General features: G+C 41.7%; 1 protein-coding gene across 1 annotated transcript in view; it reads left to right on the top strand.

Moving 5' to 3' along the window:
* The window catches only part of PLCXD3 (phosphatidylinositol specific phospholipase C X domain containing 3), a 96,316-nt gene that overhangs the window by 38,030 nt on the left and 40,475 nt on the right, over window positions 1-17,811 (top strand). Inside the window, exon 2 of the mRNA XM_031605029.2 lies at window positions 17,067-17,775. Within this exon, the coding sequence (XP_031460889.1) occupies window positions 17,067-17,775 (709 nt within the window). The remainder of the gene's footprint in view (window positions 1-17,066; window positions 17,776-17,811) is intronic.

Below are 17,811 nucleotides of genomic sequence, written 5' to 3' on the forward strand. Positions count from 1 at the left end.
TGTATATATATATGTGACCCTTTTTCCTTCTGTACGCATTCCTATAAAGGACAGTTTATAGGGACTGTGCGTGATTGTCGAGATCTTCTATGGGAATTTAAACAGTAAAGTGTGGTGCAAGATGGTGAAATGGGAGGGTAATATTGGCTACTAGGAGATTATGCAAGGTCAGAATGATCGGCATCTGACAGTTTGTGGTATTTTAGATGGATTTCTTATGAAAGCCACAACCATCTTGAACTCTCACATGCAAAGTCTTTCAGATTACTTTCCTTATCCTGCAGTTGGATGTGAAAATCCAATGATTATGTGGAGACAAGGGATCCTCCTGGAATGATTTTTTTCCTCTGTAGTTGCTTTCATAGGGAGAAATCTTGTTAAGCATGGGTTTTAGATACTAAAACAAAACTGTCGTATATTTGCAGACCTCTGATATGGGGCTTGAGAGGCAAGTGACATCATGGAATGGTAACCTGGTGGAGAGTTGATGTTTGCAGATGACAAAACAAGCCTGCATGCATCCAGTTGCCTGTTCTCCTGCACCCTGTCACCCTGTTTAGTTACAGGAAAGCAAAGTAGTGACAGGATACCACTATTTCTTGTGCACATTTAACTAGTGCCTTCAGAAAGCATAGGCTCTAAACGCTGAAAGCTGTTTTTCTGAAGTTTTACAGGAAAAAAAAAGTGCTTTAGAAAAGATATCGTGTTTTCCATAAGCATTTCAGGCTTAAGGGTAGTATTTCATTATTTCACTCTGCTAAACATGAAGATAAACATTACAGTGTCTTCATTGTGTTGAGGAGACCCTGTGTGAGAGAGACTTATCTCCTGAGAACGAATACTGTAAGATATGTCTTGTGTAAAGCACCAAAACACCTCCAGGGATGGTGACTCAACTACCTGCCTGTGCAGCCTATTCCAGCACCAGGCCTCTCTTTTAGACAATAAATTTTTCTGTAGCTCCAACCTGAATTTCTCCTAGTGCAGCTTGGGGCCATCCCCTCCAGTCCTGTTGCTAGTTATATGGGATATGTGAGAGAAGAGGCTGAGCCCCACCTTCCTACAGTATCCCTTCAGGTAGTTGTAGAGTCTGAGCCTCCTCTTCTCCAGAATAAATAATCTCTATTCCTTCAGCTGCTCCTCATAAGATTTGTGCTCCAGACTTGTCACTAGCTTCATTTCCATCTTCTGGACACATTTCAGGGCCTCGATGTCTTTCTTGTAGTGAACGGCCCAAAACTGAACACAGTATTCCAGGTGTGGCTTCATCAGTGCTGAGAACAGAGAGATGATCACTTCCCTGCTCCTGCTGCCAACGTTATTTCTTATGCAAGCCAGGATGCCATTGGCCTTATGGCTACCTGGGCACACTGCTGGCTTATGATCAGCCATACACTGACCAACACTCCCAAGTCCATTTCTTCCACATAGTCTTCCAGCCACTCTGCTGCAAGCGTATAGGGCTGCCTGGTGTTGTGGCCAAAGTACAGGACCCAGCTCTTGGACTTGCTGAATTTCATCCCATTGGCCTCGGGCCAACTATCCAACCTGTCCAGATCCCTCTGTAGGGCCATTCTATTCCCAGGCAAATTGATAATTTCTGCCAAGTTGGTGTCATCTGCAGACTTACTGAGGGTACACTAAATATCCTCATTCAGGTCATCAATAAAATTAACAAACAGGACAGGCCCCAGTACTGACCTCTAGAGATATCACTTGTTGGTCACTCACTGGCTGGATTTGATTCCACTCACTATCACTCTGAGCCTTGCCATCCAGCCATTTCTTCCTCAGTAAAGAGTGTACCTGTTCAGGCCATGGGCTGCCACGTTTTCCAGGAGAATACTGTGCGAGACAGTGTCAGAGGCTTTACTGGGTTCCCAGGAAACCTGACTCTGAGAAGCCCCTGGCACAGCAATCCTCACACCGTCTGCAGGCTGGGCTTTTATCAGAAGGACTTGGACCCCCTGAGAGTGGGTCAGGGAGAAGGCTTCTGTACACTATGCTTCCTGCAAGCCACTGCAGGGCAGGGATTCAATGCTGGGCTGAATCAAATAAATAAATGGTAAGAGAAGGTGCAAAGCAAAGGGAATAGTCAAAAGACTGCAACTTACATGCTTCTCTCCTCCTTTCATTCCTTTGCAGTATTTTGCTTCTTTCTGTTATCTTTTAATTGCGGTGTGGTTTATCAGCTAAGTTTATGTGAAAAGCTTTTAAAAGTGATCTTTATGTGTGAAAGCCTTTGCCAGCTGGCTCAGAAGAGGGAGTAACGTTTCTCCCACTGACCTTCCCAGCTTTCCTTCAGAAGAATAAGGTAACTCCTCAGATTTGTCCCAGCTTTTCAAGCTCAGTGACAGGGAAAATAAAAATGAATCAAACCTAGATTTCTTGCATGGTGATAGAAAACTCTATTGATAGCATCCTTGGGAAAGCCTTTCCTGGAGTGCTGATAAACTGTTTGGCTGTGCAGCCATTAAAGTGCAAGGGGAATCCTTGTTCTCTGCTTCATACGTGTCATTGCGTCAGAATTCAGTGCTTGTACATACAACTGAAAATTTTTGCCTTTAAAGTTCCTATGCAGATGCGTCTCTAACTCCATCAGATTTCTTGTAAAATCTTTGAACTCCCAGAAAACTCATTTTAAGGCATTGTTCATCCACAACTGATGCAAATGCAACTTCAGTTTAAACAACTGAAGGCCCCATCTGGAGTACTGCGTCCAAGTCTGGAGTCCGCAGTACAAGAAAGACAGGGAGCTGTTGGAGAGGGTCCAGAGGAGGGCCACAAAGATGATCAGGGGACTGGAGCACCTCCCCTGTGAAGACAGGCTGAAGGAGCTGGGCTTGTTCAGCCTGGAGGAAAGAAGGCTGCAGGGTGACCTCATTGCAGCATTGCAGTACCTAAAGGGAGCCTACAAAGAGGAGGGGAATCAACTCCTTGAAAGGGTGCGTGACAGCAGGACAAGGGGAAATGGTTTTAAGCTGAGGGAAGGGAGATTTAGGTTGGACGTCAGGGGGAAGTTCTTGACAGAGAGAGTGGTGAGGTACTGGTACAGGCTGCCCAGAGAGGCTGTGGATGCCCCATCCCTGGAGATGTTCAAGGCCAGATTGGATGGGGCCCTGGGCAGTCTGGTCTAGCATTAGGTGGGATGGTTGGTGGCCCTGTGTGTGGCAGGGGTTGGAGATTCATGATCCTTGAGGTCCCTTCCAACCCTGGCAATTCTGTGATTCTGTGAACTGCATTCTAATTTTCCTTTTCTTGGCCTTAGAATATCGGCTAGAGATGCAGGAACCACACGTTCTGTGCAAGATTTTTTCCAGCTAAAGAATCACTGGAATTGTTCAGTATTGATATTCAGATTTTGTAGCAAGTATTTGGTTTAAAGAGGAGGGGAAAAAAAAGCACAATAAAGTAAAATTAGGAGTGAGGCTAATACAGTCTGTCAGTGCAGCAATGATTTAGCAAAGGGCTATACTATCTATCATAGAACCACAGATTATGCCAAACTGGAAGGGATGCATGAAGAAGTAAAATCATATAAAACCCCTGGCTCCACACAGGTTCACACAAAATCCAAACTCTATGTCTGAGGACGCTGTCCAAATGCCTTTTCAACTCCAGCAGCTTGGGGCTGTGCCCACGACCCTAACCCACGTCTCTCCCCTGGCACAGCTCCATGCCGTTCCCTCGGATCCTGTTGCAGCCACAGAGAGCAGAGCTCAGCTCCCTGTGAGGAGCTGCAGCCGCCATCAGGCCTTCCCTCGACCTTCTCTGCTCTGGGCTCAATAAACCGAGAGCTCTCTGCTGCTCCTCACACACCTTGTCATCCAGACCCTTCACCGTCTATTGTAGATGTCCTTTAGACTCTCCTTAATAGTTTTATCTCCTTCTCAGTTTGTGGTGCACAACCTAAACACAGCACTCCAGGTGAGGCCGTGCAGCACAGAGCAGAAGGGACAATCCCTCCCCTTGCCCGGGGCATTACTGGGCCTGATGCACCCCAGGGTGTGGTTGGGGTCTGTTTGGCTGCCAGGGCACAAAAGCATATATGTCAGAGGGAAAATCAGTTAAATCAAAGAAGATGGGAGAGGCAGGAGATGATGGCAGTGCAAAATTCAGAATGCTTCATTGTGCTGAAAAGGTGCAGTACCTGGCAAGAGAAAGGTTTGTGTGGTCAGAAGCAATTATTTCAAGGAAAATTTCTTCTATTACTTAGAGTATTAAAGGTTGTTTTTCATGAAAAGAAATCATATACAAAAAAGCACAAGAAGCAGAGGTGTCCTGATTTGATGCTGTTTTCGAGTGTGAACATTGCATTACTTGTGGCTATACATAATAAGTAGTGCTTTATGTTCCTGTGTGCATGAAGAGGAAGAGAGATGAACAGATCAACATCAGCCTGTTCTCTTTTTATAAGCCTCCTTGGCTGCATACTGCCCTTGAAGACTGTCTTGTCAATGGTAGCACTAGGGTTATGAACAAGAATTATGATTGAAGGCAGCCACTGTGAGGAGATGCCATTTTACATGCTGAGCAGAGCTGCCTGGGGTTACTGTAGCTTCTTGCCAGTTCCATAACTGCTGGCTCACAATGCATGTGTTGCTGATCACCCCCAAGAGATATGACTTGGATACTGATGAAACACTCAGCCTGACTATGCTGGTGCTGGAATAAAACACACCCTAGACTATTCCTGGCACATTAATTTTATCCTTAGAATCACATATACCATTTGCATTTTGAAATGTCCATCTTCTTAAGCTATTCCATGGATTAAGAGAAATAGTATTAATAGTATAATTCTAAGACTGGTGTTAAACTGTCAGTTGTGATAGAAATCTCAGATGCATCTGAACAAGCATGTGAGCTTCCAGAGCAAAAAAATGGAAGATATCATAATAGATGTGTTTGCTCTCAAATTTCTCAAAGAAGCAAAAACTTTAAAGAATCCTCATTTGTGGAACTGATGACAGACAGTAGATAGGATTCTGCCCCCCAAGTATCTCATTTCCAAGTAAGTAGATAGATAATCTGCCTTCAGGTTATAGTTGTCCATGAAGTAATGTATGTGATGCTCATTGATTTGTTATAAAATATACTATTCCATCTTCATACACGTGGTTAAGTTCATAAGGAAGGCCATAACTGTCCACCTGTCATAGTGCTTGACTCTGGAAACCAAGGAGCTATATCTGCTCTACTGTTGAAGGCATAACCTCTTGTCATGCCAGACTATATGTTTTTAGGTATGTGTGGTCAGAGTGGGGAAGCAACACCAACTGATTCTTTCAGTCCTCAATACGATCATTTTTATGTCTACGTACTTAACATGAAAAATGTTCCCTGTGCTGTTTGAATTCAGGTGTCTGCAGGGTAGCCCAACTGGTGTTTTGCAGTGAATCTGGAGACACCCCTATGGCATTGAAGATGGAGAGAGGCTGTGAGCAGTGCTGCTGCTGAGAGCTTGCCAGACAGTATGAGGTCTCCACTGAGCTGAATAAACCTCAGAACAAGGCTCTTTGTTCTGTGCTATGGCCTGATCCTGTAGCCTTTTTCAGGCTTCTCCTGATATTAGTGTTGCATTTGTCTGAGTAAATGCCATCTTGTTTAGAACTTATGTTTGATGAGGCTATTCATTCACTAAATGTTGGACTTTGAGTACAGAAATCTGGAGCTCTCAGAAAGCCCCTGCTGTTCAAGTGCTGCTCTATCACGCAGTCTTCTCTGTGGGCTGTATGCGTGAAGTCCATGCTAAAATGTATCTGGAGGTGGTTTTACTGGGAAGAGGTGGGAGGCTGTTTACACTTAAGTGTCTCAGAAAACATTAAAACACCTCCTCCTACACAAATTATTAAAGGACAGTAAAGATGTTAGCTAGTGAGAATGGAAACTTGCTCTCAGGAGGGCAACATGCTAATTTTCTGTTTAAGAACAGTTTCCTTAGCAGAAGTTGCCTTGTGATACCCGTAGTTGTGACATATGCTCATAGTGCTTGTAGAGTTAGAAACAAAATTATAGCTTGCTTTTTTTATTACTTTGCTTTTCAACAGTGCATTGGGAATTTTAAATACGATATTAACTGGCATGCTCTAAGGAAAAAGGGAATTGGTCTTTGATTTTGTGAGAGGGAGCTGTAGGAGACAAAATGTGGGTAATCTTTATGTATGCCACACATGTAGTATGCTTCTCAGTGAGGATGTCTCATGGTTTTATGATTTTTGGTTATCGGTATTCCACATCGTAACATCATGTAGTGCAGTGGGAGTTAAAGTGTTAATGCTCAAGTTCTGGGTACCTGTCTGGAAGAAGAACTACATACCCCAGGGGGCTTTGCAGTCAAAGAGGAGATATAACTCCTGGCAAGATCACTTTCACTTCTTTGTCAGGCTCTCCTCTCAGCTGCTTAACCAGACTGCACATCTCACCTCAGCATTATGGTGAGGCCTTTCCACTTTTCGGACACTCTCTCATTATATTTGATTTATTAGCTTCAGTTCAAATTATGTTGTATTATAGAGTGTTATCTTGCATTCTGATACTGTATTTAGTAAATTAGTTTGTTTCTCCTCAGATCATTGCCACTGTTTTTAATTATTTTGGGGATCTCCTGTTTCCCTTTTCTGGAGGCACAGATTTGTGAAATCCCCCCGCCCCACTTGTCACAGAACCAGGCTGAACCAGCCCGTAAACTGCTGACAGGATGAAGAGCAAGTTCTTCGTGGTTATGGAGATTACAGGCAATGTCAACAAAATCTGTCTTTGAATGCATTTGTAGCTGTGTTCAAAAGTACAAAATAAAATATGATCTCAGGAGTATTTCACAGTTGAGATGCTAGTGGAACAAGAGTAATAGTTGCTGAAATCACTTCTTGTGTATGATTTGTTTTTTGTATAGTGAGAACAGAAGCAATTCTGGATCTGAAAGTTGGTCACTTGGAATGGAATGTCAACTTCAGACTGAGGGATTACTGGTTTGTCTTTCTCCCAAGCTAAGTACTAGGTTCATGCAAGTCTTTTTGAGCAATATTCAGTGATTTGTAGTGTTCTGTCAAAGCATTTTTCTGCTTTTCCTTTCATTCTCTTTAGATACAGGAGAAGGGCTGTTAGAACAAATGACCTCCAGAAGCCTCTTTCCAACCTCATCTATTCTGTGATTCTCTGAAGGATAGAGCTCTCTATTCTGTATTATGTGGATGAAAGATACTAGCTCTGTGCAGGATTTTAAACATTTTGTGCTTTATCACATGTGGCTCTAGGCTGTGACCACTGATACAGTAGTTGGTATCTGTTGTGCCGTGGTGCTGTTGTGATTTAACCTGGCATGTGGTCAAGCATCACACAGTAGTTCATTCACAACCCCTCCAATTCCCAGTGACATAGGAAGGGAATCAGGAAAAAGAAGGAGAACTTGTGGGTTGAGATAATAAGTATTTACTAAGATAGAGCAAAGGAACAGGTGAAAAGGATAATAGTTACGAAAATTTTATGTCTGAATAGGTATATTTGTATATAGAACTGTGTACGTGTATTTGTATGTATATATGTGTGTGTGTATATACTTGTGTATATGTGTGCGTGAGTATCATAGAGTCATAGAATAGCTTGGTTTGGAAGGGACCTCAAGGTCAAGTTCTAACCTCTCTGTCACAGGTAGGGTTGCCAGCTGCTAGATCAAGCACTAGAGCGAATTGCCCAGGCCTCCATCCAAAACCTGCCCCCTCCTCCAGGGATTGGGCATCCACAACCTCTCTGGGCAACCTGTTTGAGCACCTCACCACTCTCATTAAAAATTTCCCCCTGAAGTCTAATCTAAATTGCCCTTCCTTCAGTTTAAAACCGTTGTTTCCCCCTTGTCCTATCACTATCTACCCATGTAAAAAGTTGATTTCCCTCACATTTATAAACTCCCTTTAAATATTGGAAAGCCTCACTGAAGTCTCCCTGCAGCCTTCTCTTTTCCAGGCTGAACAAGCCCTGTTCCTTCAGCCTGTCTTCATAGGAGAGATGTTCCATCCCTTGGATCATCTTTGTAGCCTTCCTCCAGGCCCTCTCCAACAGCTCCACATAATTTCTGTGCTGGGGGCCCCAGGCCTGGATGCAGTACTCCAGATGAAGCCTCACAAGGGCAGAATAGAGAGACAATCACCTCTCTCACCCTGCTGGTCCCCCCCCCTCTTCTGATGGAACCCAGGATACCACTGACCTTCCAGGTTGAAAGTGCACACTGCTGGCTCATCTGAAGTTTTTCATCAACCCTAAAGTTCTTCTCAGTGGGACTGCTCCCAAGGAGTTCTCCAGTTTGTATATATATATCTGGGATTACCTCACCCCAAATATACATATATGTATGTGTGTATGCATATATATACATGTATATATGTGTATATACGCACATATATATATACATATGTATATGTTATATATATCCTATATGTAGGATAATATATATTGTCATTGTGATACATGTATATATGTGTGTGCATGTATATATGTATAAAACAAATGATATATGTTATATACATATATATAAAACAAATGGTGCACAGGCAATTGCTCACAACCCAACAATCGATTGCCCAGTTTGCATGATTGGCAGCTTGCATGATGAACTTCCCACTTTTTCAGACTTTCATTCCGCGTGGTGTCATGTGGTATATACCTTTGGCCAGTTCAGCTGTCCTGATTATTTACCCTTCCCAGCTCCCTTGCTGGCAAAACAGTAGGAGAAGCTGAGAAAACTGAAATGTCCTTGGCTTTTTACTGTACCACTCAGCAACAGCTAGAAACGTCAGTATGTAATCAACATTGTTTTTCTACTAAAACCAAAACATAGCATCATTGTGATACATGTATATATGTATATATGTGTGTGTCACTATGAAGAAAAATAACTCTGTTCCAGATGAAACTAAGACAGTTTGGAGTAAGGTGCTCCAGCTGAATAATGTAGAAAGAAATCTGCATGGTTGAAGTAGTATTAGAAATGATGTCTCACTCAACGTACCGTGACTTCTGAAGAGTTTTTAGACACAAAATAAATTTGTTCAGACTTGTTGACAAACCATGTTATAATATCAATGTGCTAATTTCTGTGCACCTGTCTGTTTTCTCAGATAGTTCCTTGACATTGTAGCTTGCCTGCAGTAACAGTCCAGATGAAGCAGCATGGCTCATGACTTATGATGTCATGTCCACAGATGCTTGAGTGAGGTCAGAGTTACTATTATGTGGAGTTCGTGTGGCTTATCCTTCCCTGGTGGAGGATGAACAGTGCAACCTTTTATCTCCTGTGGTAGGATGTGGGTAAAGGAAAGGCTTCCAGTTCCAGAAGGTAGTTAGGCTGGGTAGTTAGACTTCCTTTACTTTTCTCACCTGATAAATCTTCAAAGAAGAAGGGGATCTTGGTTACAAGAGGAGGAAGATAGGAGCTTGTTGGTGCTGATACAGTAGGCAAAGAGGATGTGGGCAGACTGTGAAATGGATTTCTGATGGGGAAATTGTTACAGTGCTGTATTTGCAACAGCATCCAAATTATTGCAAAGTTAATAGTAAGCTAACAAGTTTTACCTTAACAACTTCATTCTCTGTCCCTCCTGTCACATTTTTTGCTTACATTTGCAAGTACAACCAGAATATATTTTCTCCTTTGTCACCGCATACCTCTTCTTGCTCCCTGATATTCAAACACTTCAGTTCAGCTGGTGTTGCATGAAACTCCAGTGCAATTTGGAATTCTATTATTCTGAAAGAAACTAAAAGAGAATGGAGCTCTTTCCTGCAGACATCTGGGCACATAATTAAAGGCATCCAAACGGTGGAGTGTGCGTAGAACGGGGCTCTGGACCTGTACTTTTTCTGTAATCTCCCACTGAAGATCAAGGTTAATTCATCCCTATAGTAACACATTGAAATAATTAACATTCTTACTTCCCAGCTGATGACTTGGAAAGATATAACTGTCTGCATATAAGACTGTTAGGGCTGTATGACCTGGTAAAAAAATTAATTTTAAACAGTGAATTTATTTATGTTCATGTTAGCTCATAGGTATTTCAAGTTTAATTGATTTATTTTAAAAATGTTTTCGTTTCAGTTTGTCTTTTTTCAATAAGAACTTTGGGGCATTATATACGAAAAGTAAAAATAGCTCTTCTGTTTTCACCATTTGAGTTAGGCGATTCAGATTGATTTTTGCCTGTACTAGCTGTTGAAAAATGCAGACTTTGAAAATATTTTTTCTTATTTTCTGATCAGGCAATTCATTTGAATAAAACCCAGGTATTGTTAGTTATTTAAAGAGACTGTTCTCTTTAAAAGAAAAGTCTGACTTAATAAATTAATACCAGTTTCCATGCTGAAATGGAGGTACAAGAATACATTGTTGTTTGGCTTTATCAGTGCTCTTGGGAAGGGTGAAAACTGTTCTGGCTTTCTCTTGAGAAGTTTTCTTGAACCTTTAGACAGCCAAAGCTGGATATAGGCCTGCTGGTGCTGCAGGAAACCTTTTCTGAAAGTCTTGATATGTTCACAGACAGTACTAGAGTTGCTTACAGACAGGGAGCTTCAGAAGTTCCAGAGGACTGCTAGAGACTGAGGTGCAGGAACAAGACCATGGATGAACCTTGCCAGGTACATTTGCCTTCAGCTAACCATGGCCATTTAATTGGCCATGGCTGTGAGCTTTGGGTGGATGGTAGCTAGCGGTGACCAGTTCCATCTCTTCAGGCTTCTTGATACCAGTACAAAACAAAACAAAGGTATTGGGGAAAGCCTTCTGGTCCCACTGCAGAAGAGCAGTTTTAGACTTCTCAGCTCTTTTTCAAATCCAAATTGACTTGCACAGGGCTGTCTGTGCATCTTTACCCGGTTTCCTGGGATGCATGGTCTTGGAAAACTCTGTTTCTCTTAGGATTTTGACAGGATTTATGAGATTTGTCTGGAGGGCCACAGGTATCGAAGATTGTCAGGATGGATGATAACTTAATGTGATCAGTGTGCAGCCACTAGGCTTACATACACAAGAGTAGGCCATGTATTCTGTTGTCTGTATTTTTGCGTTACATTAAGCGCTTTAAGCTCTGCGACCTTCAGTTGTTGTCAGGAGCTCGTAACTGTTGAACAATGGAAGAAAGCCACACAGTTGCTTATGGGAAAGCTGGCTCATTGCATGATCTATAGTCTCTTTTTTTTTTTTCCCCAGTTGTTCTGGTTTTGCTTGGGTAATCTTTCTTACCAAACTAAGCTGATGTCATCCAAGCAAATTAATGCTAAAGGTAGCTGGATTATGAAGTCTGAATTGCATTACTCTTGGCAGAACCTTTTAACATCCTGAGATGTGCTGTGATTTCAACTGAGAAAATAGTGAATGCTCGGCCACCTTAAAAAGAAGGTGGGACACAACATTAAGGTGCAGCAAGTCTAGTCTTCGTATATAAAGACTTGCTAATCCTTAAAACCGCATTTTGGCTAAGATTCACAGGGCTTTTGTTCCTTGCATGACTGTTTTTGAGGACAGATGAGATGGTAAGAACAGACCAAGTGAAACAGGATCATCTGCTTTGGTTGACTTTGGTACCAGATGTCAGGGATTGCTGTCCTCTGCAACTTCCAGAAAACATTCTGTGATCAGGTGTCTGTCACTGTAGAGTTGTCACTGGCAAGGATGTCTTCAAAAAGGTTAGACTGCACCACTTGTGAAGCTTCAGGGATAGTCACCTATGGGATGTCATATAGAAAAATAACATCAGGTAAAGCTTTTAATGACACTCATCAATTGTAAAGGGTTCCACTTCCAGCAGTTGTTGGGTAACTCCCACTACAGAGGCAGAAGGAGCTCATAATCCATGGGAGAAGGGTGAAAACGTGTCCCAGACTGTGAAAATTGTGGTTTTGCTGTGACTTGCTGGTCTGTTGCAGTCAAGACAAGATGGGCAGTGCTGTTTGAATCAATATCTCTCTTCTAGGTGCTGCTTAGCAGGCTCTTGTTAAGAGGGTTGTCCAGAGCCCCCAGTGAGGCAAGAGGAGGGCAGAGTGAAATTCAGCAGCGCTTTCATCTTTATGAATGATATATTAAAACTCAGCCACCAAAAATGGTAGCTTCACCAATCTGTTTGTAAATCTCTAGTGTGGCGAAGAAGCAGTTTTGAACTGAATCACATTCTCCCTGGGGGACTTTTCAGCACTGAGCCCAATTATTTTTTAAATGAGGGGGGAGTTAGCCCTCTGGGAAAGCCATAAATATGTCCATAGCTGAGCAATAGTGGATTGTGTATTCCCAATTGTCCTATTAAATGAATTCACTAAAGAAAACAGACCATTCTTGTACTCTAGATGATGCTGCACATTTTACCAATAAATGTCTGTATAGTGTTTAGCTTACATCTAAGTTCATAGAAATTTAATGTCACAGTGATGGAAACTGGCCAGATTTGTTTTTTCCGTCACAGATTATGCAAGCATTTTCAGTGTCTTATGATAGTTGCTTCAGAGGTTGAGAGACAAGAAGTGAAGTTGTTGTCTCTTCTGGGAGCAGGGAGATCGAGAGATGCAGAATAATTTAGGTTGAAAAGGAGCTCAAGCAGACATCTGGTCCAGCCACTGTTCAGTTACTTCAGCAGTTTCCTTGTCGTGCATTATGAGATCAGCCCCATTCAGTAGTGGAGCAGCATTTTCCTTCTTCCTTGCTCTTGCTTCTGGTCTTTCTGTAGGAAACCTATGTTGCCTTTTGCATCCTTTCCAAATTTTAACTCCAGCCAAGCTTTGCGCTTCATAACTCTCCTTGTCTCCCTCCTCTGTTCTTCAGGTTAGCTGTTCCCGCTTACACTTTCTGTATGGCATTTTGTGTTTGAACGCACTCATGTGTTCAGCCAAACTTGCCCCCTGCATTACCTCCTTGATTTTTTACACACTGGGTTGGATTGTTCATATGCTCTAGGAGGTTGTCTTTCAAGTACAACCATTTCTCCTTAGTCCATTGGCACTAAAGTAGTTGAATGAGCAAAAACTGCTACTTCAAAATAAGTCTTTGTTCTGCGATTTACCTTTCTTCTTTCCTCAGGATTTTAATTTTTTTCATCACCTTTAGTCAGTTTACAGCTGTCATCCTTCATGTCTCTAGCTAGTTCTCCTTTGTTTGTCCCAAGCCCAGCAGTCTACTAGGAGGAGTGCCTGCAGAAAAGAAAAAAAGTCTTTGAACCTCTCCAGAGTGTTTTGTGCCCTGTTGTTTTGCTCTTCCAGCAAATATCAAAATAATTGAAGTTAAAATAGTCCATGATTCTTCCATATGGTTAAAGAAGGCTTTATCCACTTTCTCTTCATAACTCAACAGTCTGTGACTTATCCAAACTGTACTTACGCCTTGTTTGCCAACACCGTGATGTTTATCTGACTCTTCATCCTTGACTGCTTGAATCATTATCTATTGTGTTGCTGAAACAGTGGGAAGATGCTTCCTAATACTTCTAGAAATTGCTAGACAATTAGTAAATTGGTGAGAGTGAAGAAGAGAGTATCAGTTTACTCTTCTTCCTGGTGTGATTTGGGTTGGATGATTTCCCTTGGACTTGCTTCTTCTCATCTTAAGTTATGAAGTCTCTGTAGTAAGGACTGTCACTTGTGAAACATAGATGCAGCTCCCATATATCAGGTGTGAGCATTTTCTGGGGTTTGCTGGTCTGCTTCCCTATTGTTGTAAAAAAAAACAAAAAAACAAAATAAAACAAAACGCTGATGTGTGAACAATGCTGCCTTCTGAAGACTTCAAGTATGATTGCATCAGTATTTTTTTGAATGTACCCTTGTTGTGGTGTAACTCTGGTGTGCAGCTCAGCACCATGTGGTTGTTCACTCACTGTCCCTAGATGGGGTGCAGGATAGAATCAGAAAGGTAAAAGTGAGAGAACCCCTGAGCTGAGATAAGGACAGTTCACCAGATAGAGCAGAAGCCATGTGCACAAGCAAAGGGTAGCGAGGAATTCATTGGCTGCTTCCCATCAGCAAGCAGGTATTCAGCCACTGCCAGGACGGCAGGGCTCAGCATGCATTGTGGTTTCTTGGTAAGATAAATGCCATCACTCTGAAAGCCCCTTCTTCCTCATTCCAGCTTTGCTGTTTAGCATCGTGTCATGTAATATGGGATGCAGTATTGGGCAGGTTGGAGCAGCTGCTCTGATTCTTTTCCCTCCCAGCACTTGTGCACCTCTAGCCATTCACTGGCTGGACAGTGTAAGAAGCTGAAATGTCCTTGGCTCTGTGTAAGCACTGCTCAGCCACTGCTAACATATTGGTGGGTGATCAACTGTATTCTTGCTCTAAATCTAAAACACAGCATCATACCGTTTATGTGAGGAAAAGTAACTATTGCAACTAAAACCAGGGCAGTCCTGCATGCTTTCTTTATGGGACCTGAGATCCAGTGATAACGAGGACCAACAAGTTCACTTCTCAGTGGCAGAGAAGTATGAGAATGTCTCTGTGCCTCAAAGCAAGGCTGGAAGGAACTTCCTTAATGGAAATGTACAAGATCTTGTCTTACTTGTTCATACAAGGTCTTCTCTTTACCAGGCACACAGTGATTTGGTAAAATCACTTTAAAATTGTACTCTTAATTTTCTATGCCAAGTGCCAGGATTTTGAATTTCACAGAGTTAGATGTTTTCTGATGATGTGGAATATAGATAGCGTGTGATGAGGATAAACATTAGATGACCTGCTCAAATAACTTATACATGTGGACAGCCAAAAACTTTTTTTTTTTTTCAGTCAGGAAGAACGTTTACAGACTTTGAAACAGCTCAGACCAGATCCTTTCAGTGTCAACCGAAATAAGCCAAACTTCATTTTCTCTTTATAGAACTGAGTGGGTCCTTCCTGTTCTGGTTACAAAACGTGGAGTTTCTTAGTACCCTCCTCTTTATGCCTTTTACACAGGAATCCAATTTTTAGATTCAAATATGTGCCTTAAGATTTTATCTTAAAAACAAAGTTCTATACTATCCTGCTTGCAGTGGTTAGTGGATTCTAACCATGATGTTCCTTCCTTTCCATCTGAGTTTTGCATGAAGGCTAAAGGCTATTTGCTAACAAGTTGTTTGCTGTAGTTTTCAGTAGTGAGAAGTGTGTGGCCTCTCATGACTTCAGTGTTTTATAGTAGTGTTTGGCACTGTGTTGTATATTGGCTGTGGTGATCATTGCTTAGCTACCTCTTCTGCAACTCCCAGAGGCTATAGATCTGACAATAAAAGGCAAATAGTTTAATTAATCTTATTATGATTTTGGGCCCACTACTGCAATCAGTTAATCTTGTTTGTACATATATACTTCAGAAATAAAATCCTACTGAAATCAAAGGAACTTCAGTGGATAAAATGAAGGTTTGCAAGATCCATCTTTAATATCAGTAACTGTGCCTTGTTTTTAACAAGACTGGATTTACTTTGATTTCTAGATTAGCCAGGTAACATTGAGCAGAACATTTAATGTATCACATTGATTTTTCCCCGAGATGCTGTTGAAACACAAATTACTGCTCTAATCATTTGTTTTACCATTAAAATTCTGTATGCAGATCTGGTCCCCTGGGATATCAGTGTGTAACTAGATACTCTGTGATCTAATTGGGCTCTGCAAGGAATACAGTATTGCTTCAACACTCAGCAGTAGCAATCTTCATCAAAATGGAGAATTTGTGTAATATTGAAAGTGAAATGCTGTTCAAGGAGACAACTGTGAAAAGCAGGGGTGTATAATATTTTAAGACTTTTCTCAGATTAAACAAAGAAAATTCAAGCCAGAGTTTAAGATGATTTGTGTGACTCCACTTATTGTTAAAGAAAATTTTACAGCTGTCACTTCAGTATATAGGGTTTGTTGCAGCTCAGTTAAAATAGCATCACCATCAGAAATGACTGAGTAGCAGGATTTAATTAATGTGAACCTATTTGCTACAGCTGGTGTGCCTTGGAAGATAATTTTGAAAAGCACCTACAAAAGCATAAATAGCAGAAGGCATGACTTGTGCTTTGAACTCATTTTGGTGCTTTAAGTTGGATCTCTGGGGGCTTAATGCTGTGATCTATTTTGGAGTAGCAGTCTTGCTGACCTGCAGGAGTTGTGCTGGTGATGTGGCACAGCCTGAGGATCAGAACTCCTTGCTGTGGTGAATGTGACCAGCATCCCTGACCAGGGGGACAGTGGCTCTGCCTGCAAGTCAGACAGTCTGTGCAAACTGCACAGACGAATGATAGACAAGTATGATAAGCATCTCCTAGGGTGAACAATTCTTTCCTTAAAGCAAGACAAAATTCTGTGTTTGCAGATGTCTTTAGAATCATCAGCTGCTTTCATGTAAAGATCTAAAGGGATGACAAAATGTGTGCATATTTTTATGGACGTACCTTGACACAACCAGACTTTTGCAAAGCAGTTTGTCTTAGAAATTTGTATACAACCATGTTGTTTTGTAGAAAATGGTAGCTTCTTTACATGGGTATGTTTAGTAGTGGTCGTGTTCTTGTCAAGAGCAGACAGTGGAGTCTCTGTGTTTTAATGAAGGAACATGCTATCCATGCTTCTGTTTTATTTATGTAGCATGGCAAAAATAATTTAGAGGTATGTTTAAGAAGGAAAACAGCATTTAGTAACCTTTCTGATGATTTGAGACTTGAAGTAAAGAAAAGATCAGAAAGGTTACACATCTTTGGCATTTTTACACTCGTGCAAAGATGTGTGGCTTGTTGTGCAAACCAGACAATGCACTATTCAGAGCACAGGGCCAGATTCTCATCTTTGCATTGGCTCTGGGGATATGTTATGTGTCTGATTTTGCTGAATTTTTATCAGGTTTTTTTTGACATTCAGAACCTCTGACTTAAGTAGTACAGAAAGGTCATAAGAGCTGAAAGAGTGAGAGAATGCCTAGACAAGCTGTAAAACAGTTAACTTCTTTTCATTCAAGTTCCTGTGGAGAGCTGGTGGGAAAATGTTGACAGAGATCAGAAAGAAAGAATCATTAATACCTTCTATTGCATACAACCAATACTGATTGTTCTTCTTTGTTCTGTTTTTAGGTTCCCATGACTCTTTCAGCTTCTACATTGATGAAGCCTCTCCAGTTGGGCCTGAACAGCCAGAAACGGTCCAGAACTTTGTGTCTGTCTTTGGGACTGTGGCTAAAAAGCTGATGAGGAAGTGGTTAGCTACACAGACCATGAACTTCACCAGCCAGCTGGGTGCAGGTATACGGTATTTTGATCTTAGGATTTCCACCAAGCCCAGAGACCCAGACAACGAACTCTACTTTGCTCATGGCTTATTCAGTGCCAAAGTCAAGGAAGGCCTGGAAGAGATCAACGCATTCCTTGCTGACCACCCAAAAGAAGCGGTTTTCTTGGACTTCAATCATTTCTATGGAATGCAGAAATACCATCATGAAAAGCTTGTCCAGATGCTCAAGGACACATATGGAAACAAAATGTGTCCTGCTATATTTGCCCATGAAGTAAGCCTCCAGTACCTGTGGGAAAAGGAACACCAAGTGCTGGTTTTTTATCACAGCCCAGTGGCTCTTGAGGTACCATTTCTTTGGCCAGGCCAGATGATGCCAGCTCCTTGGGCAAACACAACAGATCCAGAAAAACTAATTCAGTTCCTCCAGGCATCAATCACTGAAAGAAGAAAGAAGGGCTCCTTTTTTATATCTCAAGTAGTGCTGACACCAAAGGCTAGTACAGTCGTGAAAGGTGTTGCAAGTGGTCTCAGAGAAACAATAACAGAAAGGTAAGTTTGTTTAGGTAACTTGAGCTGACTATACTG

Source organism: Phasianus colchicus, chromosome Z (genome assembly GCF_987193195.1).
Source record: "Phasianus colchicus chromosome Z, bPhaCol1.hap1.1, whole genome shotgun sequence".
NCBI classification, from domain to species: Eukaryota; Metazoa; Chordata; class Aves; order Galliformes; family Phasianidae; genus Phasianus; species Phasianus colchicus.